Genomic DNA, 26,115 nt, shown 5'->3' on the forward strand with positions numbered 1-26,115 from the left:
CACACACACACATACACACACACACACACACACACACACACACACACACACATACAAGATATGTCTTAGAAAAATTGTGATTCTTATCTGTTGCCCTGATTTTTGTTCTATCCTGAATTATTTCTGTTTGTAGGGCAGTATTTTAGGCCTTCATGAATTTCTGTTACTCAGTTGTTTCGTATCTTTGTCGATTAAGTTCAGATTTTGTAATTGTAATTGCTATTTCCTGGTCGTATCTGTGATTTTCTTTCGTAATTTTAGAAAGTCGAAGAAGAGGATAGTGTTTGTAGCGACATATTTATTTTAATGGACACGACAATCGTGTTTAGTATACTAACATTAATTATTGTATGTTTTGTTGTCAGACCGGATCCAAATGTGGGCCTCTGCCGCCATGAGATGTGCCGGATTGGTTGCGATGGATCTCCGCTCACCAACAACACAATCCACAGAGGCTCTTGAGTCAGGTTTTCCAGAAATCATGTGGCCTGCACGAAAATTATATCGCTGTCTATAATCGCGGCAGTACCGCTAGTTGGTTTTGGGACCGGCGCTTTTCGGGTCATTATCTCTGTAATTTTCTTTCCCCGCACAATGTTACCATTTTGGGACTATATATTATCCACGTTCGATAGACCACGCGATGCACAAGAGGCATTTTCAGGGTTTTGTTTTAGCTACTTCTTGTGCCCACATTGCTTTTATTCTCTCAGAATGGGCTCTTTTCCGCTCGTCGGACCAAACTGTTACACTCTTCTTCGGTTTCTCTGCTACACCAACTGCCGAGTTGTGAATTTTCTATCTAAAATGTTTTCTGTGTAGTATATCAAGTTACGTTATTTCTGCTTCTATCAGATCTTCTTTTAATACGTCAAACCATTTTATTATTTCAATTTTAGCTTTACTGCGGGTTTCACAGCGTTCTCTCCAGTCCTTTAAGATGCCCCTAGAACCTAGGTTTTTTTTTCGTACTCGAATAAATGTTGGTTTATTTTTTAATGTCTTTATTTACTCTTAGTTTGCGCGTTTCTTCTTCTTCCTCTTCTTCTTGTAATTCTTCTTCTTCTTCGTCTTCTTCTAATTCTTCTTCTTCTTCGTCTTCTTCTAATTCTTCTTCTACTTCTTCTTCTTCCTCTTCTTCTTCTTCTTCTTCTTCTTTGGCCCTACAGCCTGTGATGGGTCACGGCTTCCTCAACAGTCTTCCTCGATACAGCTCGGTTTTCTGCTTTTCTCTTCCATCCTCGAATTTCCACCTTTCTGACGTCAGCCAACACACTGTCCAGCCATCTAGCTCTTGGTCGGCCCTTCCTTCAGTTGGAATATAATCTGCCTTTCATTATTCATTTCGGCATTCTCTCATCTGTCATCCTCTCCACATGTCATAAACAGGGTATTCTCTGAGTTTTATCAGTTTTCACTATATCTTTCTGTTGTATAAGATCTTGTATTTCGTGATTGTAGGGTATACTCCAACCCTCTGCCTCTCTCATGGGCCCAAAAATTTCTCGCAGAATTTTCCTTTCACATGCCCGTAGGGCATTCAGATCTGCTTCTATCATCGTCTACATCTCTGACCCATATATAACAACTGGTCGCACAAAGGAATAGTATATTCTTAAGTTGATTGATTTTGAAGTTAAGGAATTCTCGAGTATCTGCAAGTTTGCATAACAGGCTGTCTCTTTGTATCCTTTCTCTAATACATTGTCTCATATTATTATCGCTGGTTAAGAGCACGCCTAAATAATGGAAGCAGTTGGCAGATTTAAAACAATCATCAGAGGCCTTCAGATCATGTGTTCTTCTTGCCTTAGAATTGGGCATTACCGTCTATTTGGTCTTGTTTTCGTTTACTGTAAAATCAAGTTTTGCTCCTTCTGCTTCCATCATTCCGTACATTTCTTTAAGGGTGTTTATATCTATTGTTACAATTGCACATCTCTGAAACAATTTCATCACTATTGCTCTCCTTGTATACTTTTTGTATCAGACTACGTGGTGCTAAGTTGAAAAGGACTGCAGGTACGCCATAATTCTATTTCAATCCATTCGTAAAGTTAGTTCTTGGTCATTTTCTTGTTCTCTTTTACTTTTGTCTTGTGCCCATTGTTAACTCAACTAACTTCCTTATCACAAATGCCCAATTTAGTACAATTTTGAACTGTTAATACTACCTAAAACTTGTGCAAAATGTGTTCTTTCTTCGGTGTCATTGGATCCTAATATTTTCGTGATTACCTTTCGTCCTCTCTTTTTTGTGTCCCTCTTTGTGTTGAAAATCTGTGTTTCATCCCCATATAGACAATCTGGTTTGATGACTGTGTTGTAGTGCCTCAGCTTGATGTATTCTGAAAATCTCTTTTTTTTTGCTTTTGTAAGCCTGAAAGGTGTTTCCATTTTGTGACAACGAATTTCAGTGCCACTCCTTCTCAGACCGATTTCCTGGATAGTTTCGTGTAAGTATTTGAACAGAGAAATTCTCTTCTTTTTCTTATATTTGATACTTAGATTTTTGGATTGCAGGTAGTCGCTAGATATGTCTTTTGTTTTTTCAAATAGTGTTTGGACCCCTATTCTATCTGATGTTTCTTTAAGAATTTGTATTGGTTTTTGAGTTATTTCTTACTACTGGTTCTTCGTGATTTGATTGGTTCGTCAATTTTAAGCTCTGCTTTCGGTTATCTCCGCTCTTGGACAACTGTTTCTAAGACATAGTTGAAAAGTAATGGGGAGAGCCCATGACCTTGTCTCACCCCAGTTTTAGCTTCATAATATTTCGAAATTTCTGCTCTGTATTTCACCTTAGATTTTTGTGCTTTTTAGTGTTTCAGTAATAACTGCCGTGGTTTTGGGTTCCAAACCTTGTTACTTCAGAATCTGGAGGAGAGACCTACAATCCAATGAGTCATTTTTGAAATCTACGAAGATACAGACTACTTTCTTAGTGTAAATTTTTTTAGCAACCTCAGAATTAGTTTCATAACTAAAATTTATTCTGGGCAAGATCCATGTGGTGTGGAACCTGGTTGATATTCACTAATTTTGCATTCACATTGTTGTTGTGTACGCTCCAGGAGATATATGTCGTGACAAAAACATACCTCTTAAAAACAGTACTTAGTTCTCCCTGTAACACATGATTCCGTATACGGTGAGGTGTCGAATCGATAAATTATATAATCGTGTGTTTTATCTTGCGACTGCGACACCCAGTCGAAAGTCACAGCCAGTGGTACTGACACAAACTTTCAGTTTGTTCTCTAAAACGAGGTCATTTTCCGTCCGTATTTCGGAGGATTACTCAAGTTTGATATTACTTCGACAGAAGCTTTCGCTCACTTTGGGGTGGTTTCCTTCTCAAAGGAAAGCACTGCGCGTTCAAATGGCAATTATTTGCTGCTGTTACATCCAACGCGTGTTTTTTTCCAAATTTGTGTAATCAAAAGAAGATACAGGATTCGAACATCAAATCGCTAACGACTACATCGTAGTAGAATGCACGCATTCTTAGCAGATCACTGGGAAGAAGTTTTGGTTTACCAGTAAATAACACCGTCAGCTTGAAGCAACAATTCGAGAAGTTATCTACCCGGCATGAGCAGGCGAAATTTACAGCACTCCCGAAGATGAATAGTAGGAAAGGTGGTGAAATTTTGCTTCGAGTTGTCGGTGTTATTCGACTGATAACGAGAGATATTTCGTCAGCAATACGCCATATAAGAAACCCGAATTTTTTCCCCTGAGGATGAGCACCATTTTACGAAACTTTTGTGTATTAATAGGGAAGAAATATTAGGAAAAGAGTTACTGCTGACGGTTTTTTCCCGAAACGTACAGGTATTTTGTGCGTTGCAGTTGGTCACGTCCGGTTGTAGCCGGCGTATCGAGTGAGGAGAAGTTGCGAGAGTGGTGGAGTTTTAAGCTGGCCGCTGAGGGGTCGAGGTGTTGGGCGGTGGGAGGCAGAGACGGGGGTGGGGACGCGGGCAGATGCCGGCTAGAAGTGCGGCAGCGGCCGCAGGTCGAACTTCCAGACGCGTGGCGGAGACAGCTCGCTGAGGTAGAGGGCGCTGCCGTTGGGGCACGCCGCCAGCGCGTGGGGCGTCTCCAGGCCCTGCAAGCACAGAGAGGAAACATACAGGGAAACTGTACCGTCGTCCAACGAATGGAGAGCGGAGGAAGCTTAAGAACTCATGCGACACTGACGAAAGGGAAACTGTCGCTACACTGCAGAATGGTTACATGTAAGGTGAACGTTAATAAAACCGAAAACTGCAGGAATGGTCTCCTGACTGAAAATGGAAGAAGAAAGGTCCTATGAACATGCCGCGGTAATTGCCGTTGACAATGAAAGTCCCTCTGAGCACGTATTGTGTGTTCCTTGTGTGTTGCAGGCTTTGTGATTGACGTAGCAGAATGGTCTGGTATTCATATCGGAACAAGCCGAGATGGTGTTTATGCGCAGACAAGCAGATGGAAACGGTCGAGAGGCAGCACTGGCTGTACCAAAAATACACTACTGGCCATTAAAATTGCTACACCAAGAAGAAATTCAGATGATAAACGGGTATTCATTGGACAAATAGCCGGCCGAAGTGGCCGTGCGGTTAAAGGCGCTGCAGTCTGGAACCGCAAGACCGCTACGGTCGCAGGCTCGAATCCTGCCTCGGGCATGGATGTTTGTGATGTCCTTAGGTTAGTTAGGTTTACCTAGTTCTAAGTTCTAGGGGACTAATGACCTCAGCAGTTGAGTCCCATAGTGCTCAGAGCCATTTGAACCATTTGACAAATATATTATACTAGAACTGACATGTGATTACATTTTCACGCAATTTGGGTGCATAGATCCTGAGAAATCAGTACCCAGAACAGCATCCTGTGGCCGTAATAACAGCCTTGATACGCCTGGACATTGAGTCAAACAGAGCTTGGATGGCGTGTACAGGTACAGCTGCCCATGCAGCTTCAACACGATACCACAGTTCATCAACAGTAGTGACTGGCGTATTGTGACGAGCCAGTTGCTCGCCCACCACTGACCAGACGTTTTCAATTGGTGAGAGATCTGGAGAATGTGCTGGCCAGGGCAGCAGTCGAACATTTTCTGTATCCAGAAAGGCCCGTACAGGACCTGCAACATGCGGTCGTGCAATATCCTGCTGAAATGTAGGGTTTCGATGGGACCGAATGAAGGCTAGAGCCACGGGTCGTAACACACCTGAAATGTAACGTCCACTGTTCATAGTGCTGTCAATGCGAACAAGAGGTGACCGAGACGTGTAATCAATGGCACCCCATACTATCACGCCGGGTGATACGCCAGTATGGCGATGACGAATACACGCTTGCAATGTGCGTTCACCGCGATGTCGCCCAACACGGATGCGACCGTCATGATGCTGTAAACAGAACCTGGATTAATCCGAAAAAATGACGTTTTGCCATTCGTGCACCCAAGTTCGTCGTTGAGTACAGCGTCAAGGGTAACCGCAGCCATGGTCTCCGAGCTGATAGTCCATGCTGCTGCAAACGTCGTCGAACTGTTCGTGCAGATGGTTGTTTGTCTTGCAAACGTCCCCATCTCTTGACTCAGGGATCTAGACGTGGCTGCACGATCCGTTACAGCCATGCGGATAAGATGCCTGTCATCTCGACTGCTAGTGATACGTGGCCGTTGGGATCCAGCACGGCGTTCCGTATTACCCTACTGAACCCACCGATTCCATATTCTGCTAACAGTCATTGGATCTCGACCAACGCGAGCAGCAATGTCGCGATACGATAAACCGCAATCGCGATAGGCTACAATCGTGATGGTACGCATTTCTCCTCCTTACACGAGGCATCACAACAACGTTTCACCAGGCCTCGCCGGTCAACTGCTGTTTGTGTATGAGAAATCGGTTGGAGACTTTCCTCATGTCAACACGTTGTAGGTGTCGCCACCGGTGCTAACGTAATGTGAATTCTCTGAAAAGCTAATCATTTGCATATCACAGTATCTTCTTCCTGTCGGTTAATTTTCGCATCTGTAGCACGTCATCTTCGTGGTGTAGCAATTTTAATGGCCAGTAGTTTAAAATCTATAACTGCAAGAACGGGTTCCTGACTGAAAATGGGAGAAGAAAGGTCCTATGAAAATACCACGGTAATGATGTTGACAATGAAAGTCACGTGTTGTGTGTTGCAGCGCACTGTAAGCAGCAGAATGGTCTGGTATTCATGTCGGAACAAGCCGAGATGGTGTTCATGCGCGGCCAAGCAGATGGAAACGGTCGAGAGGCAGCACCGGCTGTACCAAAACAAGTACTCTCACAGACGCCATCCACGTCCCACAACATTTCAAGCCGCTTCCCTGAAAGAACCCATGATTACACAAACGCTCGTAAAGGGCTCGATAGATTGTGGTTTTTGTCTGTGAGGATACTTGTTTTGGTACAGCCGTTCCCATCTGCTCGGCCGTACACAAACTGCATCTCGGCCTGTTCCCGACACGAATACCGGACGATTCTGCCGCTTACAGCATGCTGCGTCATATCACACAGCCTACAATAAAGGAACACACTGCACGTGGCCAGAGGATCATTCGTCAGCACCATCTACCGCGCCAACGATCCATTTCCGGACACGTTCACAGGACCTTCTTTCCCTCCACTTCTAGTTCCTAGTTCGTCCTTGCAGTTTTTTGTTTTATTAATGTTCACCCTTTATATTTCTATGTTGATCATATGAACAGTTTCGGAGGTGAACCCTCGTCTGCAACAAACTCTGTGTTTAACTAGTTGAGTACCCAGCGTTGCCCAGGTATGTCTTAGTTCCAAATACTATTATTCCAATTTCCCCTTGCCCCCCTCTCTGTCCATCTCCTCCTCACCCCTCAAAAATCCGTCTCCTACTTCCCCATCTTTCTCCTCCTCACCCCCTACATCTCCCCCTCACCTAACCTCTTTCTCTCTCGATCTCTTACGCTGGTCTCTCACTATCCACCTTCTCCTGCCCTCTCTCTGTCCATCTTCTCTTTCGTTTCTCTATCTCCTCCTTCCCCTTGTCCCTGTCAATCTGCTCTTTTCCCCTTTCTCCGTACATTTCCCGTCCCCCTGTCCATATCCTCCTTCTCTCTCGCTGTTTGTCCATCTCTTCCTTCCTGCTTGTCTCTCCTCTTTATAACCATCACCCCAATAGGAAGTTGGTGCTTCTTACAACCACAGTGTTTCTTTCCAAATAATAAGTACTGTATGTATCAAAATTGGTTGTAATCTATCCACGGGCTTAGCATCAGCTTTTCATGCGCGGACTCGCCCGTGAAGGCACACGTCACATGTATTTCACATATATTATCATATTTCACACATATTTGTACACTTATTCCACCTGTATCTCCAGCGAATTTCGCACGACAGTTTCGCTTTCAAGGATCTGAATGTTTGAGTTAATATTGCTGAACTATGTCCAGTACAATGATATAATTTTGCAAGCACATTCAGCGGTGTGTGTCTGAATACTGCCTACAATAGTTTTGCGAATAGAGTTAGTGGCAAAGAATCAATAAAATAAAACTTCACCATATGACGCATTAGTTTTTCACGCATCTCTGTGTTTATGGCGTCATTTTTCCTTAACTATGTGTAGTACAATGATATAATTTTTCACTTACAGTGCTATATGTGAATACCGTCTGTAAAACGTGCTGCGAATAGTCAATACTAAAAAGTAAGTAGTAAATGAAAACTTAGTACCTGATGTGCAATATTACTGCATGAAATTTGAAAATGTCGTTAGCAACAAACATTTTACCTTTCGTCATTTTGTGGGGGGTGTGAACGAGATAAATTTTCGTAAAGGTTTGAAGATGTATGTGAAGTTGCTACCCGCTAAGTGTTCTCATTCTCAAGTAATGGATGACTATAGTCCAGTTATTTGCATGCGGAGCGCTACGTTCATTTTCCACCCCACCCCCCTCTTCTTTGAAAGATAGATGATTCTAACCCTTAACAGCGCTTCCGTCCATGTAGCAAGTGATTTGTGTACTAACTTTGGTTGCAATCGATCCAAAGGTTTATGAGGAAATGTTGAACATACATGCATACATACATTTTTGTAATATTTATCGATAGGGATTATTTACAGAACATGCATTTCTCCGAACTACACCAAACCAGCGGCCTGAGGTTCCTAAGAAGGCCCGCTGCGTCGCTCAGAGGTTTGCCGTGTTGCCTGCCGCAAGGCGCGAGAGGAGAAACCAACAGCGCTTCGCGTAACGAAGCGAAGAAACACCAAGAGAAGTGAAAACAGTGAGTTCAGCTTTTTATTTTCAAAATCTCGATGCTAGTTTTCATCGAATTTTGAAGGCCACAGACGTCGATCTACAAGTTATTCACTTCATTAATGTACGAGGGTAAGTCAACTACTATCCGCAATTTACTTACATCTATGTTTATTTTGGTAGTACTGTCGAGTGACGTTGATGACGCATTCTTTGTTTATTTGTTGTTATATCTTTGCAATTTTCGAGCTGCTAGGTTAGTTTCGTTATCGCTGCCGTGCTGTTAATCATGGCTGCCCCGCTGTCTATTTGCAGCAAAGAAGAGCAACGTTTAGTGATCCGTTTTTTTGTGGTCGGAAGGCGTATCAGGGGCTGTAATTCACCGAAGACTTTAGGTACATACGGGAACAGTATTTTGCCACAACGGAGTGTCTAGGAGTGGATTGAAAAATTCCGAAATGGTCGCACAAGTGTTACGCACTATGAAGTAACCGAAAGTGGCACAGCGTCTGCAAATTAGTCACAGTTCTGCCTATGAAATCATCCACAAGAGACTTGGGTTTCATAAAGTCTGCGCAAGATGAGTCCGAAAACAACTCACACAGTTGCATGAACAAACGAGCTTGGACATCTGCAAAAAACATTTGGATCGCTATGGTAACGAAAGGGACAACTTCTTAGACAGGATCATTACTGGTGACGAAACATGGATCCATCATTACGGGACGGAGACCAAACGGCAGAGTATGGAATGGAAACATCCAAATTCGCAGTGAAAAATAAGTTCAAGTCCCAACCATTAGCAGGAAAACTGATGTTTGCGGTTTTTTGGGACCCACAAGGTCCAGTACTGTAACATTATGGGGAAAGGGGCACAACAGTAAACAGTGTAAGTTACAGAGAGATGCTTACTGCCAGGCTAAGACCTGCGATTTGAAGCAAATGCTGAGGATTGCTGTCAAAAGGTGTGTTGTTGCACGACAATTCCCGTCCGCATACTGCTGGCCACACTGCTTCAGTTTCTGAACTCAAATTTGAAGTACTGGATCATCCTCCATACAGTCCCGATCTTGCCCCTTCTATCACTTGTTTGGTCTACTCAAACAGGCATTAAGGGGCCGTCGATTTGCCTCGGACGAAGCAGTGAAAGAAGCGGTGCGTTCCTGGATCGCGGCTCAACCGAGAACCTTCTTTTATGAGGGCATCAGGAAGCTTGTACAACGATGGACCAAGTGCATTAAAACACAAGGAGACTATGTCGAAAAATGATGTTCTTGTAAGTTTCCCATTTGGTTACAATAAAATTTTAAAACTACTTTGCGGATAATAATTGACTTACCCTCATATAAACATATACCTGAAACGATCAGATAGTACAGAATTATTCAAAATTATCTAGACTATAAAAGAAGTTTGTACTGAGGTAAAGTATTATATGACAGTATGTACGGGAACGGCACCTCAAGAAGTTGCTTTTTTCAGTGATCTCCAACAACACGGCTGCCAGACCAACGGAGAAAACATTTTGCTTGATGGAGTGCTGCAAGAGAGAATCCGCAACCGCAGTGCATCGAAAATTCAGGACCACATATAACAATTCTTCACCTTCCAGACAATCCGTTCCCGAATGGCTTCAAAATTTTAAACAGAGAGGATGTCCTTGTGCAGGTAAAAGCTGTGGACAGCCATCAGCATCTGAGGTTGCAAGGATCAAGAAAACCATTCTCAGAGGTCCAAACAAATGAATGTCTCGTGCCAGTTCAGAACTAGGAATTCCATAAGCAGCTGGTTGAAGAGTGCAGCGAAAACGTCTGAAAATTAAACTGTATGGTATTCAGTTTCCCCAAGTCATTACAAACTGCGTGAAAATGTTTGAGGAAACAGTTTTGCATTGATATGTAGTGATTAATGGAAAAGGGTGATTTCACCGGCAGGTTGATTTTCAGCGATGAATCTACATTTCTCTTGAACGACGAAGTAAACCGACTCAACGTGAGAATATGAGGAGCTGAGACTCTCGACATTGTCGGCGAACTTGTCCGTGGATCCCCAAAGCATAATGTGTTTGCGCTTTGTCAAGGCAAAAAGCGTACAGTATGGACACATCTTATCTGCGGAGGCGACGGTCAGTGGACATTCTGAGGTGGACATGCTTTAGACGTGGCTCGTGCCGCAAGTGTAGGAGAAAAGCGATATATTTTTCAACAGTTTGGTGCTCTACCGCAACGTTCACGATTTCTCGGAAACAAATACCATGTCGATGATCTGTTGTGCATCAGCTGGCGATACTCAGTTACAGGAATGGCCTTCACGTTCGCCGACCCTGACACCGTTTGGTTTTTACTGGTGGGGTTACATCAAATACACTGTTTTCGCGCCTTCACTTGCTCACGAGCTCGCTGAGTTACGAAGACGTATCAGGCCAGCTGTGACTGACATCGAAGTGGACCCACGGGGGCGTACCTGGGCTGAATTCGACTACAGACTAGATGTATGGCTTGTGACTGATTCACACACTGAACATATGTGACCATCACACAAGAAACTTCTTGAGATCTTTCCATACATATAATCACATAATACTTTACCTCAATACAAACATTTTTTACACTCACTTTGAATAACTCTATGTTCCGAAGCAGAAACAAGTAGTACAACCAGCATGCGACCAGACACTTGGCACTAAATCTGTTATGATATTATTATGAACTGTGATATGTCGTGAGAAACTATTGCATTCGGTAACTGCTTCTTCTTTAAAAAAAAAAAACACATGACATCCAGTAAGGAAGAGTAAGCTCCGACCTCGAAAAATACCTTACCGGCAAATATGAAAGAAAACGATTACGATAAACTGAGTAAAGTAGTATACGAACGGACAGCTCCGTTTTGCTTTAGATACAAAACAGTATGCTCGTAACGGGATAGTATCTGTAAGTCTTATACTGTTTAATTTTTTTACTATTTATTTTCAGACATCTGCTGTGACGGCTTCTTTGGTGACAGATTTTCTTTCAGCATCGGTCCTGTAGTTAAACAAACCGTAGCTTACTAAATAATTTTGATAAACGTTCCTGATTTGGGAAATTTGCATCTCATGATCCTGACATCGGCTACTGATTATTACTCAGAAGATTTGCACTGACTCCAGTGAAGTCACTGTCTACACATATTAGATTTGTCAGGAAGGACGCTGGAAATTATGGACAGTATGGCGTTCGTGAAATCGCTGTATCTGTTGCTTGGAATACATTTCCTCGCAGCACAAACTAAAAGCTGACGAAGTCTTTACACAGTGTAAATTGCGTCGGAACGAATTGGCCAGGACTAATCCGGAAATTAACCTGCAATCTTTTTTAATGTTCTTGGGCCTTCGTTGGTTAACTGTGTCTCTAAATGAGTACTATGTCAATTAATTACTCATTAGCAAATCAAATTGGCTTCGTAAAAGTAACGAATGTTTCAAATGAAACACAACGTTAATACTAAAGAAAACATCTTTACCAACTATATTACCCATCCTCCCATTGTATAACTAAATATTCGTCTTCAGAATGGGAGTTCTCCAAAAGCAAGTTTTTTTATAAAATTTTGTTTGATACTGTTCTGCAATGATATTTATTTTGTATTCTGTTGTGAATTATCTTTCAGCTTTCTAGGCCATCATCCGACAACATACGACTGAACAGTCAGTTCACATAACATCAGTGAAAGCTTCTAGTTGTACAAAGACTCGTTTCCGAAGATACATGATGATTGCTCTTCCACACGAAAACCACAAACTGCAAAGTTTCAATTTGACGTGATTACAAAGCAAGAAGTATTATGTAATGACGTACTGAATGTTTTAGATTCTAAACATATAAGTCCCCAAACCCATTGATTTACTGACCTATAAATACTGTACTGTATAAGTATGAGTTAAAGTCTCTAAACGATACACAAACTGATAAACTGTCCTAAACTTATTGAAATACACACAAAGGCGGTGTATATAAATAAGCCTTATTTTACATTGTACTCATTCAGCTTCTCAGATCTTACCGTTGATATTAGTATACATAGCATTTCTTTAAGACATAAAGAGAAGTAACTTCCACAAACATACCATCAGTTCCCGGCATCCTGTAACACACAAAGATAAAGACTCCGCTCCGAGGTTAACTGTTGCCTCCAAACACGTCTGTACAGCGAGACCTTCAGAGGTGGTGGTCCAGATTGCTGTACACACCGGCACCGCAAATAACCAGAAGCACATCCTGTTGCGTTGATGCTGGCTTGTATCCGTTGTGGCATACTATCCACGAGTTCATCAAGCCACTGTTGGTCCAGATTGTCCCATTCCACAAACATCAGATTTTAAAAAAGAAACTAAAAATAGTTAAAGATTTTGCACGCAGTAATTTTTAGAGTCCTACATTAACTGACAATACACACCAGCTATCTAAATTCTTTTTAATTCCACCTTTAGGGCAGAGAGGAATTCTTATGATTTCCCGCAATTGTGTGTAAGCCAATCAAGTAGAGCTATAACTAATAGACAGAATGAACATCAAGGAACTTAGAGACAAAAAAGAATTATTCCATCTTTATTGAGCATACTCTGAACGCCATTCATGTGATATTGAATTTGTTGTTTCCAAAGAACAAATAAAGGCAGAAAATTGACGTTACTGGAAATTCTGGCTATCAATAAACAACAGTCACAGAATAAACAACAGTCACAACTTATTCGTTGATGACGAAGCAGAGTTCTATTGTTCACCTTTCCTAAACTAGCAACAGCCAGTTAATAATGTTCTCACTGTAAGATAATACGCTTGTTGCAAATTGTGTAACTCTTTCCCAATCCCCACATCATATTGCCTTCTTCCTTGCCTTTGCCCTCCCGCTTTTTCCTGTATATCACATTCACCAATCTATATACACACATCAAAAAAAGTTTTGCATCACCTCGGTTCCGAGAGCTCCGGAACCTGTACAGAAAATCAGAATAGGGATCAACATGCACATCATTACTGCCCTTTTTATTGCACATGAAAACCACACATTGTATGTTGTACCGCCATACAGCGAGACCTTCAGAGGTGGTGGTCCAGATTGCTGTACACACCGGCACCGCAAATAACCAGAAGCACATCCTGTTGCGTTGATGCTGGCTTGTATCCGTTGTGGCATATTATCCACGAGTTCATCAAGCCACTGTTGGTCCAGATTGTCCCACTCCTCAACGGCGATTCGGCGTTGACACTTCAGAGTGGTTGGTTGGTCACGTTGTCCATAAACAGCCCTTTTCAATCCATCCCAGGCATGTTCGATAGGGTTCAGGTCTGGAGAACATGCTGGCCACTCTAGTCGAACGATGTCGTTATCATGAAGGAAGTCATTCACAAAATGTGAGATGTGCACGATGGGGTCACGAATTGTCGTCCATGAAGACGAATGCCTCGCCAATATGCTGCCGATATGGTTGCACTATCGGTCGGAGGATGACATTCACGTATAGTACAGCCGTTACGGCGCCTTCCATGACCACCAGCGACATACGTCGGCCCCACATAATGCCACCCCAAAACAGCAGGGAACCTCCACCTTGCTGCACTTACTGGACAGTGTGTCTAATGCGTTCAGCCTGACCGGGTTGCCTCCAAACACGTCTCCGACGACTGTCTGGTTGAAGGTATATGCGACACTCATCGGTGAAGAGAACATGATGCGAATCGTGAGCGGTCCATTCGGCATGTTCTTGGGCCCATCTGTACGGCGCTGCCTGGTGTCGTGGCTGGAAAGATGGAGCTCGCCGTGGAAGCCGGGAGTAAAGTTGCGCGTCATGGAGCCTATTGCGCACAGTTTGAGTCGTAACACGACGTCCTGTGGCTGCACGAAAAGGATTATTCAACTTGGTGACGTTACTGACAGAGTTCCTCCGAGCAATAATGCGTAGGTAGCGGTCATTCACTGCAGCAGTATCCCTTGGGCGGCCTGAGCGAGGCATGTCATCGACAGTTCCCCTCTCTCTGTATCTCCTCCATGTTCGAACAACATCGCTTTGGTAAACTCCGAGACGCTTGGGCACTTCCCTTGTTGAGAGCCCTGCCTGGCACAAAGTAACAATGCCGACGCGATCGAAGGGCGGTATTGACCGTCTAGGCATGGTTGAACTACAGACGAGTCGTGTACCTCCTTCCTGGTGGAGTAACTGGAACTGATCGGCTGTCGGACCCCCTCCGTGTTCAAATGGTTGAAAGGCTCTGAGCACTATGGGACTTAACATCTGTGGTCATCAGTCCCCTAGAACTAAGAACTACTTAAACCTAACTAACCTAAGGACATCACACACATCCATGCCCGAGGCAGGATTCGAACCTGCGACCGTAGCAGTCGCGCGGTTCCGGACTGAGCGCCTAGAACCGCGAGACCACCGCGGCCGGCCCCCCTTCGTGTAATAGGCGCTGCTCATGCATGGTTGTTTACATCTTTGGGCGGGTTTAGTGACATCTATGAACAGTCAAAGGGACAGTGTCTGTGATACAATATCCACAGTCAACATCTGTCTTCAGGAGTTGTGGGAATCGGGGTGATGGAAAACTTTTGTTTGATGTGTGTATTTTTGTCCGTAGACCACAGCATTTTGTACCAGTATTCACTTCAAGCATTGTTTTGGCCTTTATATTCACACACTTTTCAGGAAGGGAAACCACACTCATGAGGTGTCAGGCTGATTTGGTGTCGAAATTTCCGAAAGTATATCTGTAACGGGCTCAGTAAAGTTGCGTCGGTAGTACCGACGGTGTTGGTGACCTGGGGATCTTTGAGGCATCCTTTGCAGTTTTATCCGTGGATATATTAAAGTTGCACTCCGCATGATCACGCTATAGCAGGGCGGAAAACAGGAAGCATGGGTACCCTTTGCTGCTTCGGATCGCGTTCAAATTTCGATGAATGCTTTAAAATGGTCCCTAATAGTTTCAAACTGTACACGAGATCAAAAATTGTGGTCGCGCTGCACTCCACAAAGGGGTGCAATAATGTATAATGTAGACGTAGCCCCATAATGTCGTTGGAGAAGGGTTGAAACGTCCGAGGCTGTCAGCAGTGTCAAAGTTCGTCAAGAACATTTTTCCGTTGCTCATCGCACTGCGAAATGTCGTTTTCGACATCGAAATGTGCGGGAATCAGCGCTCCATGGGAAGGGGTGGTTTGACTGACGCACTTTACGCCACCGCTAAGGCCTTTTAGTGTCTATTCTGAGCGGCCGTGTGTCTTCATTGTTTTCTTCGGCAACTCAAACGAAAACCGCGAGATTTCACAGCTGGGCGTCGCAGTTCTGAACCCCATCGCAGATACGCCAAAAGAGTAGGAGAAATGTGCGTAAGAGGGGCTGTGACACGTCCACGGTGCGGGCTGAATTGTTCTGAAATTTGGTCCCAATGCGACGTCATTAACCCACCTTACAGCTCATAAGAGCTTCTGATATGTGCCTCTTTCTTTTGTTGTGTTGACACCTTGCTGTTTGAAGCGTTGCCAAGCCCGATGGTGACGTTGCAGGATGCCACGCTTTTGTACCGTAACACAGTAAGGTTGTAGGCACCTTTGCGCCAAATTTCAAACTTGTGAGTCGCAATGAGAGACAATTACAGGGTTTCGAAGAATTGTGTTGAGTAGTGTAGATTCAATATGTGTAAGTTACACTACTGGCCATTAAAATTACTATACCACGAAGATGACGTGCAACAGACGCGAAATTTAACCGACAGGAAGAAGATGCTGTGATATGCAAATGATTAGCTTTTCAGAGCATTCACACAAGGTTGGCGCCGGTGGCTGACATGAGGAAAGCTTCCAACCGATTTCTCATATACAAACAGCAGTTGAGCGGCGTTGCCTGGTGAAACGTTGTTGTGATGCCTAGTGTAACGAGGATAAATGCGTACCATCACATTTCCGACTTTGATAAAGGACGGATTGTAGCCTATCGCGATTGCGGTTTATCGTATCGCGACATTGCTGTTCGCGTTGGTCGAGATCCAATGACTGTTAGCAGAATATGGAATAGGTGGGTTCAAGAGGGTGTACTCAACGATGAACCTGGGTGCAAGAATGGCAAAACGTCATTTTTTCGGATTAATCCAGGTTCTGTTTACAGCACCATGATGGTCGCATCCGTGATTGGCGACATCGCGGTGAACGCACATTGGAAGCGTGTATTCGTCATCGCCATACTGGCGTATCACCCGGCGTGAAGGTATGGGGTGCCATTGGTTACACATCTCGGTCACCTCTTGTTCGCATTGACGCTCTTTGAACAGTGGACGTTACATTCCAGATGTGTTACGACCCGTGGCCCTACCCTTCATTCGATCCCTGCGAAACCCTACATTTCAGCACGATAATGCACGATCGCATGTTGCAGGTCCTGTACGGGCCTTTCTGGATACAGAAAATGTTCGACTGCTGCCCTGGCCAGCACATTCTTGAGATTTCTCACCAACTGAAAACGTCTGGTCAATGGTGGGCGAGCAACTGGCTCGTCACAATACGCCAGTACTACTCTTGATGAACTGTGGTATCGTGTTGAAGCTGCATGGGCAGCTGTACCTGTACATGCCATCCGAGCTCTGTTTGACTCAATGGCCAGACGTATTATTCCGTTATTACGGCCAGAGGTGGTTGATCTGGGTACTGATTTCTCAGGATCTATGCACCCAAATTGCGTGAAAATGTAATCACTTGTCAGTTCTAGTATAATATATCTGTCCAATGAATACCCGTTTATCATCTGCATTTCTACTTGATGTAGGAATTTTATCGGCCAGTAGTGTATTTCAGTTACCATGTTTGGTGAAAATTAAGTGTCCCTTAGAATGTCCATTTTACGTCATGTTCCCCTACATCAACGTGATATTTTTCGTTTTGTACCCATGTCAAACTGAAACACCGCATGCAATTTGTTTTTCGTGTAGCAGCACTATCGTCACACATGTTTGGAAAATTACAGCTTGTCTTTGTACAGTTAGAAGCTTCGATGTTTTGTGAACTCTGTTCAGTCGTAAGTTGTCAGATGATGGAAAACCGGAAGGCAGTAAACAATACAAAATATCACTGTGGGGCGTTAATATTGTGTGATTCAGTTTTCTTACGGTTCTCTATCGATGCAACGTTCCAAAACTTTCAGATTACACTTCAGATTTTGCTTGCTACCTATAAGACATTTCATGTTATTGGTTAAATCATAAAAATATTGCGGCTACATACCCAACCCCCTTCTGATCCACTGCAAAGTTTTTGCCAGTCAGTATTCCATGCATTTGTTAACGTGGCAATAAAGCGATTTGTTCTTGCTTAAGCTGACGTTGTTACATTGACATGATAGTCTTTTTAACAGAAATCCTTAGACTTTACTGAATAGCTTCAAGAAACCTGATAGGAGGCAGTAGATGGGTAATTGGAATGCGCATCTCTTTCGGTAATGTAATCGGAATAGGGTTATCTGTGCGCAGTCTGAAACTACGGCTTAGGGGCGGCTCCCAATATTGTTCTTTGACCACGCGGAGGAGAGGAACAGTTACCGTGGGGGAGACTGAGAAGCTACGAGACACCACCACTATTCGGTACGCTGACACGGTATCGGGTGGTGTTTATTTATTTATTCTTCGTAATTACAGCCTATTATCTGAAAAGCTAAAATAGGCCATACAAATCCCATTTCCTTGGGTAGTAATAAATTATGTATTAATTATTTATTTGTGATACTTTATTAAATATAAAACTAAAACTACTTCTACTACTACAAAACTAAGTTAAACCTTTAACCAATTGCCTGGCTACTAATCTACTACAAATACTACAGCATCTGTTCTCTGTTTGTTCATTTATTTTGGTGTATTTAACTTGTAGATGGTTGTCTCCGCTGCTGGATCCGCCCCCATACAGCTTCTGTCAACAGCCATAGTCTGCTGGATTCCTTTTGCGTCAAAGAGCACGTCAGCAGTGTTTCCTCTATTGCAAGTAACTCCTCCCATCATTTTTGCTTCTGAAAGTCCACACTTCCATGATCACTTGCACCAACGCAATGGATTCTTGGGACACAATTTCGACCTCAGTTATTTTCTCTCCATCTGCAGAGTATCTGGTCTAGCGTGGATGGCAGCATGATGACTTGCGGTTGGATGCCTCGTGAATTCTTCCTTGACCTTTCTGGATACTGTGGCTGCAGTATCGTCGAAGTTGCGCTAGGTCGACTCATTCCTTAGTGCTGCTTTGGGTCCTGCAATACCTGCCTCCATTACCCAAACATCGTCGGGCGAGGCGATGCTGGGTGTTGTTTGGGACTGCCATGACGTTGTGCTACCAACTACGCTGATAAGGGACAAAACGTCACGGCAGGACACTGCCCAAATCTCCTTCCGGTGTTACGGGAAGCTGTCAAGACGATACGCCCTGGGGAGCTCTCTGGGGAGTGAACAATGCCACAGCTCATTCTGCACGGGGGACAGTCACACTTGTTGCTTTTTTGGGCAATCCTATTTTCAATCAACCACGTATTCTCCAGACGTGGTTCCTAGTGACATCATCCTCTTTACCTTGTTGGAAAAGCCATCATGTAGCGGGCGTTTTCTAAACGGCCAATCTTCAGAATTCTACAATCCATCGTTGGGAAAAGTTGGCCCATTGAAGCGCCAGCCGGCCGGTGTGGTGAGGCGGTTCTAGGCGCTTCAGTCTGGAACCGCGCGACCTCCAGGTTCGAATCTTGCCTGGGCATGGATGTGTGTGATGTCCTTAGGTTAGTTAGGTTTAAGTAGTTCTAAGTTCTAGGGGACTGATGACCTCAGATGTTAAGTCCCATAGTGCTCAGAGCCATTTGAACCATTTGAAGCGTGAATCACTATCCGATAACAAGAATCCATACACCTTATGTACAGTAATGCAAGACTGACCATCAGATGTCACGAGAGGCAGAGCCGACAGTATACGGCCTGGAAAACGTCACCTGCTACCATATATAGTGATGTATGGAGGAGGTGCTATTACCGTATGGGAATGTTTTCCATGATTAGGGTGTGGTCTCCTTACTCTGCTTAACAAAATGATAAATGAGGAAGGATTTTACAGTAATCTGTACTGCGTCAAGTAGAGGAATAGTTCGATGGCTATATCGGCAAGACGGCGCACCCTGTGGACATGTGAGGCAATGGTTTTTGGACAATAAGATTCCTGAAATGGACAGGCATCTCTAGGTTCCCGACACGAACCCAATGGAACACCTCTGGTTTGAGTCAGAACGTCGACTTCTTTACAGAACCGGGTGTGTAATATTATTCTCTGGTTTCCGCTCTTGGGGAAAAATGGATTGTCTTTCCCCCACAGATATTCAGAGCCTCATTAAAAGTGTCCTCAACAGAGTTCAAGCTGTCATAAAGGCGAAGGGTGGACGTACCTCGTATTAATGGCTCCTAATAGGTGGCCAGACAGTGCATGTAAAGAAGGACTAGCACTTAATTTCACGGTAGCAGCTATATTTTTGGGACTGATAAATAAAGCATGGTAACAGTTCTTTGCAGTGTGTTGTCTCCACGGTGATTCTGCCAACAGCGCGCTGATTGCTTTGAGAGGCGCGATGCTCACCTCTTCTGCTCCCCAGCGGTCGACGACGGACTCGTTGTCCGTATCCAAGGTGAAGCCCCGGACTGGTATCCGCGGAGAGGTCGGCCCATTCACTGCGTACAGCAGACCACCTACGAACATCACAATGCGGTCGCTAACAACAACCTAAGGAAAGATAGTTGATATAGAGAGCGCGCAGTTCTCTCTTAATCAAGAGGACTACGTTAAATGTTAACTGTTTCAGGAAATTACTAGCATTTAATGTTAGAATGCAGACTTCAAAAGTATTAGTTTCTTCCTGTTTGTTCCGCAGATGTGTAGGGGAGTGTATTGTACGTTGAAAACACTTTTCAAACTATTGTCACTATTCCGCTTTGTAATACAAGTTTAACATGTTTTCTTATTCTGTTTTGATATGACAGAATTCGCCGTATGTGTACTGCATCGTTTTCCGAGATTACAAATATTACTCCGGAAAAGTAAGGTTTTTCCAAATACGAAAACTGTTGCAAGGTCCAACATGGTCATGTACACGGGAAAGTATTCCGTTCAAAAAGCGTTTCAGTCGAGAAAACCTTGTGAATACTGTGTTTAATAGTTTATGTGTTACGTATTACTCTACTTCAAGCCAATAATTAGCAAGCTGGCAGTTGAATGAAACGGTCCCAGCCATTTGCCGGCAGGATCGCTTCACGCGTGAGAATCAAGATGTGATGCATAAATAGTCCCATAAGGATACTGGGTTGATAATTATATTTTTCCCGAATTCATATAGAAATCCTGTGTAATATTGTACGATTCAATTCTTCAACTCTTAGATGTAATAAAACTAATATTTTACCCTCAATTGACAGAACAGTCTCTAACACTTCGTGTTAACGATTTCAACAACACAAGAAACTGTGTGTATCTGACCGTATTCAGATCTTTCATACGACTCAAGAGATGTTATAAATAATAAAAATGCTGCCAAGATTGTTCACTTAGATACCTTCTTTCCTCCTCGTTCACCGGTATTAATAAACTGTAGAAGAGTTGTAAATGGCGACCCTAGCCTGTTGTTGTGTTCTTGTGGCCTTCAGTCCTGAGACTGGTTTGATGCAGCTCTCTATGCTACTCTATCCTGTGCAATCTTCTTCATCTCCCAGTACCTACCGCAACCTACATCCTTCTGAATCTGCTTAGTGTATTCATCTCTTGGTCTCCCTCTACGATTTTTACCCTCCACGCTGTCCTCCGACACTAAATTGGTGATCCCTTGATGCCTCAGAACATGTTGTACCAACCGATCCCTTCTTCTAGTCAAGTTGTGCCACAAACTTCTCTTCTCCCAAATCCTGTTCAATACTTCCTCATTAGTTATGTGATCTACCCACTAATCTTCACATTCTTCTGTAGCACCACATTACAAAAACTTCTATTCTCTCCTTGTCCAAACTATTTATCGTCCATGTTTCACTTCCATACATGGCTACACTCCATACAAATACTTTCAAAAATGACTTCCTGACACTTAAATCTATATTCGATGTTAACAAATTTCTCTTCTTCAGAAACGCTTTCCTTGCTATTGCCAGTCTACATTTTATATCCTCTCTACTTCGACCGTCATCAGTTATTTTGCTCCCGAAATAGCAAAACTCCTTTACAACTTTGAGTGTCTCATTTCCTACTCTAATTCCCTCATATCACCCGACTTAATTCGACTACATTCCATTATCCTCGTTTTGCTTTTGTTGATGTTCAACTTATATCCTCCTTTGAAGACACTATCCATTCCGTTCAACTGCTCTTCCAAGTCCTTTGCTGTCTCTGACAGAATTACAATGTCATCGGCGAACCTCAAAGTTTTTACTTCTTCTCCATGAATTTTAATACCTACTCCGAATTTTTCTTTTGTTTCCTTTACTGCTTGCTCAATATACAGATTGAATAACATCGGGGACAGGCTACAACCCTGTCTCACGCCTTTCCCAACCACTGCTTCCCTTTCATGTCCCTCGACTCTTAGAACTGCCATCTGGTTTCGGTACAAATTGTAAATAGCCTTTCGCTCCCTGTATTTTACCCATGCCACCTTCGGAATTTGAAAGAGAGTATTTCAATCAACATTGCCAAAAGTTTTCTCTAAGTCTACAATTGCTAGAAATGTAGGTTTGCCCTTCCTTAATCTAGCTTCTAAGATAAGTCGTAGGGTCAGTATTGCCTCACGTGTTCCAACATTTCTACGGAATCCAAACTGATCTACCCCGAGGTCGGTTTCTACTAGTTTTTCCATTCGTCTGTAAAGAACTCGCGTTAGTATTTTGCAGCTGTGACTTATTAAACTGATAGTTCTGTAATTTCACATCTGTCAACACCTGCTTTCTTTGGGATTGGAATTATTATATTCTTCTTGAAGTCTGAGGGTATTTCGCCTGTTTCATACATCTTGCTCACCAGATGGTAGAGATTTGTCAGGACTGGCTCTCCCAAGACCGACAGTATTTCTAATGGAATGTTGTCTACTCCCGGGGCCTTGTTTCGACTCAGGTCATTAAGTTCTCTGTCAAACTCTTCAAGCAGTATCGTATCTCCCATTTCATCTTCATCTACATCCTCTTCCATTTCCATAATATTGTCCTCAAGTACATCACCCTTGTATAGACCCTCTATATACTCCTTCCACATTTCTGCTTTCCCTTCTTTGCTTAGAACTGGGTTTCCATCTGAGCTCTTGATGTTCATGCAAGTGGTTCTCTTATCTCCAAAGGTGTCTTCAATTTTCCTGTAGGCAGTATCTATCTTACCCCTAGTGAGATAAGCCTCTATATCCTTACATTTGTCCTCTAGTCATCCCTGCTTAGCCATTTTGCACTTCCTGTCGATGTCATTTTTAAGACGTTTGTATTCCTTTTTGCCTGCTTCATTTACAGCATTTTTATATTTTCTCCTTTCATCACTTAAATTCAATATATCTTCTGTTACCCAAGGATTTCTACTAGCCCTCGTCTTTTTACATACTTGATCCTCTACTGCCTTCACTACTTCATCCCTCAGAACTACCCATTCTTCTTCTAATGTACTTATTTCCCCCATTCCTGTTAATTGTTCCCTTATGCTCTCCCTTATGCTGAAACTCTGTACAACCTCTGGTTTAGTCAGTTTATCCAGGTCCCATCTCCTTAAATTCCCACGTTTTTGCAGTTTCTTCAGTTTTAATCTACATATCATAACCAATAGATTGTGGTCAGAGTCCACATCTGCCCCCGGAAATGTCTTACAATTTAAAACTTGGTTCGTAAATCTCTGTCTTACCATTAGATAATCTATCTGAAACCTGTCAGTGTCTCCAGGCTTCTTCCATGTATACAGCCTTCTTTTATGATTCTTGAACCACGTTTTAGCTATGATTAAGTTGTGCTCTGTGCAAAATTCTACCAGGCGGCTTCCTCATTCATTTCTTAGCCCCAATCCATATTCACCTACTACGTTTCCTTCTCTCCCTTTTCCTACTGTCGAATTCCAGTCACCCATGACTATTAAATTTTCATCTCCCTTCACTATCTGAATAATTTCTTTTATCTCATCATACATTTCTTCAATTTCTTCGTCATTTACAGAGGTAGTTGGCTTATAAACTTGTACTACTGTAGTAGGCGTGGGCTTCGTATCTAGGTTTGCCACAATAATGCGTTCACTATGGTGTTTGTAGTAGCTTACCCGCATTCCTATTTTCCTATTCATTATTAAACCTACTCGTGCATTACCCCTATTTGATTTTGTGTTTATAACCCTGTATTCACCTGACCAGAAGTCTTGTTCCTCCTGCCACCGAACTTCACTAATTCCCACTATATCTAACTTTAACCTACCCATTTCCCTTTTTAAATTTTCTAACCTAGCCGGCACGGTAGCTCAGCGTATTCGGTCAGAGGGCTAGCTGCCCTCTGTAATGAAAAAACTGAGTTGATCATTTGTACATAGTTTAATTCTTAATTTCTTTGCGTGTTTTTGGTTTTTTGTTTAATTTTTTTGTTTAATTCATAAATTTCGGGCGTATTATAGTATTTGAGAGTTGTAGCATCGCGTTTTAGTACCTGAATAGTGTAAAATCGCGTAGTCTCCTTCCGCCGCCGAGCAGTGTGTCAGCAGTGCGCAAGTAGCAGCATTACTGCATTTATTAGGCAATCTTGTATTTTATTAACCGTTTAAATTTTGTGTCCATTTGTTTGCGCTCTCTGTAGATTAGTTCAGACGTTCTTTGCACAACAGTTTTTAGCATGGATAGGGACTGCAACTGCTGTGTTCGGATGCAGGCTGAGTTGGCATCCCTTCGCTCTCAGCTTCAGGCAGTGTTGGCTTCGGTCACACAGCTTGAAGCTGTTGCCAATGGGCATCACTGTGGGGGTCCGGATGGGGGTTTGTCGGGGACGGCCAGCTCGTCCCACGCATCCCCCGATCGGACTACGACTGTGGTTGCCCGGGATACTGCCCGCATTGAGGCTGATCCCTCACCTGTGGTAGAGTGGGAGGTCGCCTCAAGGTGTGGCAGGGGGCGAAAGACATTCCGGAGGGCTGAACGGAAGGCCTCTCCAGTTTGTCTGACGAAGCGGTTTCAGGCTCTGTCTCAGGCTGATACTGATCTTCGGCCTGACATGGCTGCTTGTCCTGTTCCAGAGGTTGCCCCTCAGTCTGCAAGATCCGGGCGGTCGCAGAGGGTGGGCTTACTGGTAGTTGGGAGCTCCAACGTCAGGCGCGTAATGGGGCCCCTTAGGGATATGGCAGCAAGAGAGGGGAAGAAAACCAATGTGCACTCCGTGTGCATACCGGGGGCAGTCATTCCAGATGTGGAAAGGGTCCTTCCGGATGCCATGAAGGGTACAGGGTGCACCCATCTGCAGGTGGTCGCTCATGTCGGCACCAATGATGTGTGTCACTATGGATCCGAGGAAATCCTCTCTGGCTTCCGGCGGCTATCTGATTTGGTGAAGACTGCCAGTCTCGCTAGCGGGATGAAAGCAGAGCTCACCATCTGCAGCATCGTCGACTTGCGCCATAGGGTGGTGGGGTTTCGGGTTCCGCTGGATAGGTCAGGAGTCCACTACACGCAACAAGCGGCTACACGGGTAGCAGGGGTTGTGTGGCGTGGGCTGGGCGGTTTTTTAGGTTAGATGGCCTTGGGCAAGTACAGAAAGGGCAACAGCCTCAACGGGTGCGGGGCAAAGTCAGGACATGCGGGGACCAAGCAGCAATCGGTATTGTAATTGTCAACTGTCGAAGCTGCGTTGGTAAAGTACCGGAACTTCAAGCGCTGATGGAAAGCACCGAAGCTGAAATCGTTATAGGTACAGAAAGCTGGCTGAAGCAAGAGATAAATTCTGCCGAAATTTTTACAAAGGTACAGACGGTGTTTAGAAAGGATAGATTGCATGCAACCGGTGCTGGAGTGTTCGTCGCTGTTAATAGTAGCTTATCCTGTAGTGAAGTAGAAGTGGATAGTTCCTGTGAATTATTATGGGTGGAGGTTACAAGAGGGACTGTGACAACCATCCTATCTTGAGACGCTTCTGCGGTCCCGTTGTGTAGAATTGTGGTGATATTTGATACCAATGTGATATCATTAACCGACCTTACATGTCACGTAAACTGAACTGTGATTATTCTTCTAGGTTAATAATTGGCTCCTTTTACCGACTCAGCAGCATTAGTGGCAGAACAACGGAGAGAAAATTCGGAATACATTTCACATAAATTTTCTCAGCATGTTATAGTCTTAGGTGGAGATTTCAATTTACCAGATATAGACTGGGACACTCAGATGTTTAGGACGGGTGGTAGGGACAGAGCATTGAGTGACATTATACTGAGTGCACTATCCGAAAATTACCTCGAGCAATTAAACAGAGAACCGACTCTTGGAGATAACATCTTGAACCTACTGATAACAAACAGACCCGAACTTTTCGACTCTGTATGTACAGAACAGGGAATCAGTGATCATAAGGCCGTTGCAGCATCCCTGAATAAGGAAGTTAGTAGGAATATAAAAAAAGGGAGGAAGGTTTATCTGTTTAGCAAGAGTAATAGAAGGCAGATTTCAGACTACCTAACAGATCAAAACGAAAATTTCTGTTCCGACACTGACAGTGTTGAGTGTTTATGGAAAAAGTTCAAGGCAATCGTAAAACGCGTTTTAGACAGGTACGTGCCGAGTAAAACTGTGAGGGACGGGAAAAACCCACCGTGGTACAACAACAAAGTTAGGAAAC

The 26,115-nt window shown here is 43.5% G+C and overlaps 1 protein-coding gene across 1 annotated transcript in view; it reads right to left on the minus strand.

Moving 5' to 3' along the window:
• Nucleotides 1–3,525: 3,525 nt before the first annotated feature.
• Nucleotides 3,526–26,115, minus strand: part of LOC124616627 (peptidyl-alpha-hydroxyglycine alpha-amidating lyase 2-like) — a 184,607-nt gene continuing 162,017 nt past the window's right edge. The window contains exons 6-7 of the mRNA XM_047144952.1: nucleotides 19,886–19,995; nucleotides 3,526–4,111 (exon numbers count right to left, since the gene is read on the minus strand). Of these exons, the coding sequence (XP_047000908.1) occupies nucleotides 3,995–4,111; nucleotides 19,886–19,995 (227 nt within the window). The 3' untranslated portion in view covers nucleotides 3,526–3,994. The remainder of the gene's footprint in view (nucleotides 4,112–19,885; nucleotides 19,996–26,115) is intronic.

The sequence above is a fragment of the Schistocerca americana genome, chromosome 5 (assembly GCF_021461395.2).
Source record: "Schistocerca americana isolate TAMUIC-IGC-003095 chromosome 5, iqSchAmer2.1, whole genome shotgun sequence".
Classification (NCBI taxonomy): Eukaryota; Metazoa; Arthropoda; class Insecta; order Orthoptera; family Acrididae; genus Schistocerca; species Schistocerca americana.